Source organism: Cynara cardunculus, unplaced genomic scaffold (genome assembly GCF_001531365.2).
Source record: "Cynara cardunculus var. scolymus isolate 2C unplaced genomic scaffold, CcrdV1 Un_Scaffold_11229, whole genome shotgun sequence".
NCBI lineage: Eukaryota > Viridiplantae > Streptophyta > Magnoliopsida > Asterales > Asteraceae > Cynara > Cynara cardunculus.
In genome coordinates, this window is record NW_020206527.1 from 1 (window position 1) to 3,097 (window position 3,097).

General features: G+C 34.9%; 1 protein-coding gene across 3 annotated transcripts; it reads left to right on the forward strand.

Moving 5' to 3' along the window:
* Positions 1-187: 187 nt before the first annotated feature.
* On the forward strand, positions 188-2,089 carry LOC112505461. Of its 3 annotated transcripts, XR_003068402.1 has the most exons (7): positions 361-415; positions 615-697; positions 779-844; positions 948-1,114; positions 1,201-1,237; positions 1,573-1,642; positions 1,778-2,089. XR_003068402.1 is itself a non-coding variant. In XM_025109367.1 (4 exons), exons 1-3 carry the CDS (start codon positions 223-225, stop codon positions 781-783), a joined length of 414 nt encoding a protein of 137 aa, XP_024965135.1. In that variant the 5' UTR covers positions 188-222; the 3' UTR covers positions 784-844; positions 948-1,181. The 3 variants fall into 3 exon arrangements, 1 of the variants encoding a protein (XP_024965135.1); XR_003068401.1 differs by lacking the exon at positions 361-415 and having other exon boundaries at positions 422-697; XM_025109367.1 differs by lacking the exons at positions 1,201-1,237; positions 1,573-1,642; positions 1,778-2,089 and having other exon boundaries at positions 188-415; positions 482-697; positions 948-1,181.
* The last annotated feature ends 1,008 nt before the right edge of the window (positions 2,090-3,097 follow it).

Below are 3,097 nucleotides of genomic sequence, written 5' to 3' on the forward strand. Positions count from 1 at the left end.
TCTGGTGCATTAAATGTCTTTTTTCTTGATCATTTGTCTATCTATGTCAGCTATATATTTAGATGTTTTGCATGTTGTATGAGATGCCTGAATTGCGACATATGGTTCTTTCGCTATTTAAGTTTCTGGTTCTTGGAGATGCATAACTAATTTGAACCATATCTTGGAACCATAAATCATTAAATGCTGAATTTAAGGTTGTTTTGATATCTCTATTCACACATGAATGTGCATGTTTCTCAGCAGTTTTATCTTTCTTCCGTGTTCCTTTGCAACTTACATGGCTACAATCATGAATTCATTCATTTATTTATGTTGTTTTGTAATTTATATTCTTTTTCTGTTGTTCTTCAGAACCAGAGTGCCAGGATTCAGAAACCGACACCACCAACAACCACCACCGCTCCATGTGCAGGTGAGTCTCTGCAACCGTTTACAAAATCCTTACATTCTACTGAAGTTTGCACCAGTGTTGAAACAGATGACTTTTTTCTGCCATATGATGATTTTGGGGTGGAAGATCAGGTTGCACCTTTGTTTTCCAGCAATCTGATATTCTATTCCAAAAATAATCCTAGAAACAAGAGGTTCCATTTTTTGTACTGCAATGGTAGTGGTACCGAGCCTACTGGAGAACCAGAGTTGATATCAGAAATGGAAGAACCGAAAGATGCATCATCATCTCCAAAAGCTAATGGTAATCGTCTTGCTAATATTAAATTTTTATGCGAGTCGAGTGCTAGGGCATTAGTTGAGTTGTTTGTGATTTGCACTGCAGGCTAACCATGGTTAATGAGCGGGAGAGTGTGCAATTAGCAAAGAGTAACTTTCCCAACTAGATAAGGTTTGTCTAGCTATAATGTTTTAGGAACTTGGTTGTAATGTATCAGGATTACACACTCAGCACCTAGGGACGATAATGCATGAACTTTTTTGGGGTTTTACAGCTTGATGGTTCAGATTACGATGAATTTGGAAACGACTTGTACGAAATTCCTGAAGTTGTGCCAATTGCATCTTGCAATCAACTTCAGGATGCTCCTGCGCCTGGTAAAGCTGACGAAGACAGCAAAATTCAGGCCTTAATTGATACACCAGCCTTGGATTGGCAGCAGTGAGATCTCCCTCTGAGTTTTAGCCTCCTTTCTTGTGATTATTTGTTTTCATGTGGGGGATTTATGATGGCTTCTTAACATGCAGCCAAAATTTTGAAGGCTTTGGGCGTGGCGTGCTTTTGGTAACTATCTTTTTGCTTTCCTATTTTCTTGATATATAGCTGATTCAACCATTTAGTAACGTACTAATGTATATGTTATACATCTGGTCTCATTCTCCATTGTGAGGTGAGATGGTATGTTAATCACAGACTTGACACATGAAGGAGAGAATGTACTTGCTTTGCTCCATCAACTAAGAATTGTTGTAAAATAAAAACAGTACGAAAGAACGTAGAAATAGAATACCTGTTACTGTTTAAATCTAAAAGCAAATTAAAATCTAATGTCTCTGTTATATTCATGCTTATGTTGCAATTGTGCTTTTGAAAACTGAATCTCACTTTTGAATATTTAGGTTGGGGTGGCGGCTTTGTAGAAAAAAACACCACCTCCAGGCTATGTATGCCACAGATGCAAAACCCCAGGTAGATTCATTGGTCTTGATTTGCTGCTGCTTACTCTATTAGGAAATTAGCAAAAGCCGGAGATAGATCAGTCTGTCATTTTTGAACTGAGAAACTTATAAGTAACCATTTAATTTATATAATCCCCTTTACCAGGACGTTTTATTCAGCATTGCCCCACAAACGATGATCCTAATTTTGATATCAAGAGAGTGAAACCTCCGACTGGCATTCCGAAAACTATGTTAGTGATGGTTCTTATGCATTACCCAGTGGTGCAGTGGTGGTTTTGAGGCCAAATGAGTATGTTTCTTCATTCGCATTGCGTGTTGTATCTTTCTCAGGCTTTGTAGGTTTATGTGTGTTTTGGTTTCTTTCTTTCTACAGAAGTTTGTTTTTCTTTCTTTCCTGAAGGGAAGGGGTGAGCATATATTTTCAACTTCAATGAAGTAATTAACTTAACAGTGTACTGTTCAAGTATTTGTCTATCTGTCTGAATCAGATCTTTCTAAGGACTGTTTATCTCGATTGCATCCACATTATCTCCAAAGCAGCGTGTGTCGGTGCTTGCAATGCTGAATAATAGGACACTGAGGGACACAAAATCAAACGTCTCACTAATGAAATTAAGATATATTAGATTTTCCTTTATTTTAAATTTATTTAATTCATGTTTACGTGCATTTATATGCTTGTGCAATTATCATAGAGGTATACCATAAGGAGGAAATGAAAAGCTGTTATTAGAGAGTCCATGAGTATGTTGAAATAACTTAATGAAAGGGTATTAAATGTGAATATCATTAATCAAAAATAAATATTGTGCTAAGAGAAGCTTGAGAAAAGGAGAAAAAAGATAAAAACACTTTTTAGCTTTGAGAATATTTCACGTCATTGTACGTATATCATTGTTGATACGAGAATTGATTTGGTGCATCTTATCATTGTTGATCTTCAATTAAAATTGATCCAAGGATGAATATGTTGTCTTACCATAACTTTCATTCTCATCGAACCCAACTTTCTTTATATATAGATGATGGAGGTTCACTGGAAAACCCAAAAGAAAAACGAAAAATCGAAAAACATTCCATCAACTCTTAAATTAATTGATCCAAATAATGTGATTAAAGAGACAATTATAAATTTATTTTTAAATTAAAGAAATCTCTCGCCCCCTATTTTTAAGTCGAAAATATGATCAACATTCGAACGAAACAAATTACACTAAAAAAAAATCATATTTTTCTCGTTAATTTGACATTCATATTCATACACTTTTTCATCCACCTTTTCGTGGGTTTACGGGTTTTCCATTTATTTAACGTTTGCAGAGTTTTTTATAATACACTGATTTTTTACATGATTCATTACTGATTAAAGAAACCGTATTATTGATAACCAATCAAGTCGATTGTGTGAAAAAATAGTAGGTTTTTGTTTTGGTTTGTGATTTTATTCAATTTTGAATACGAA

Coding starts and splice junctions, on each gene's coding strand:
- LOC112505461 (XM_025109367.1), top strand. CDS start 223: ATGAATGTGCATGTTTCTCAGCAGTTTTATCTTTCTTCCGTGTTCCTT. Junction 416..481: donor CACCACCGCTCCATGTGCAG/GTGAGTCTCTGC, acceptor GTGTTGAAACAG/ATGACTTTTTTCTGCCATAT.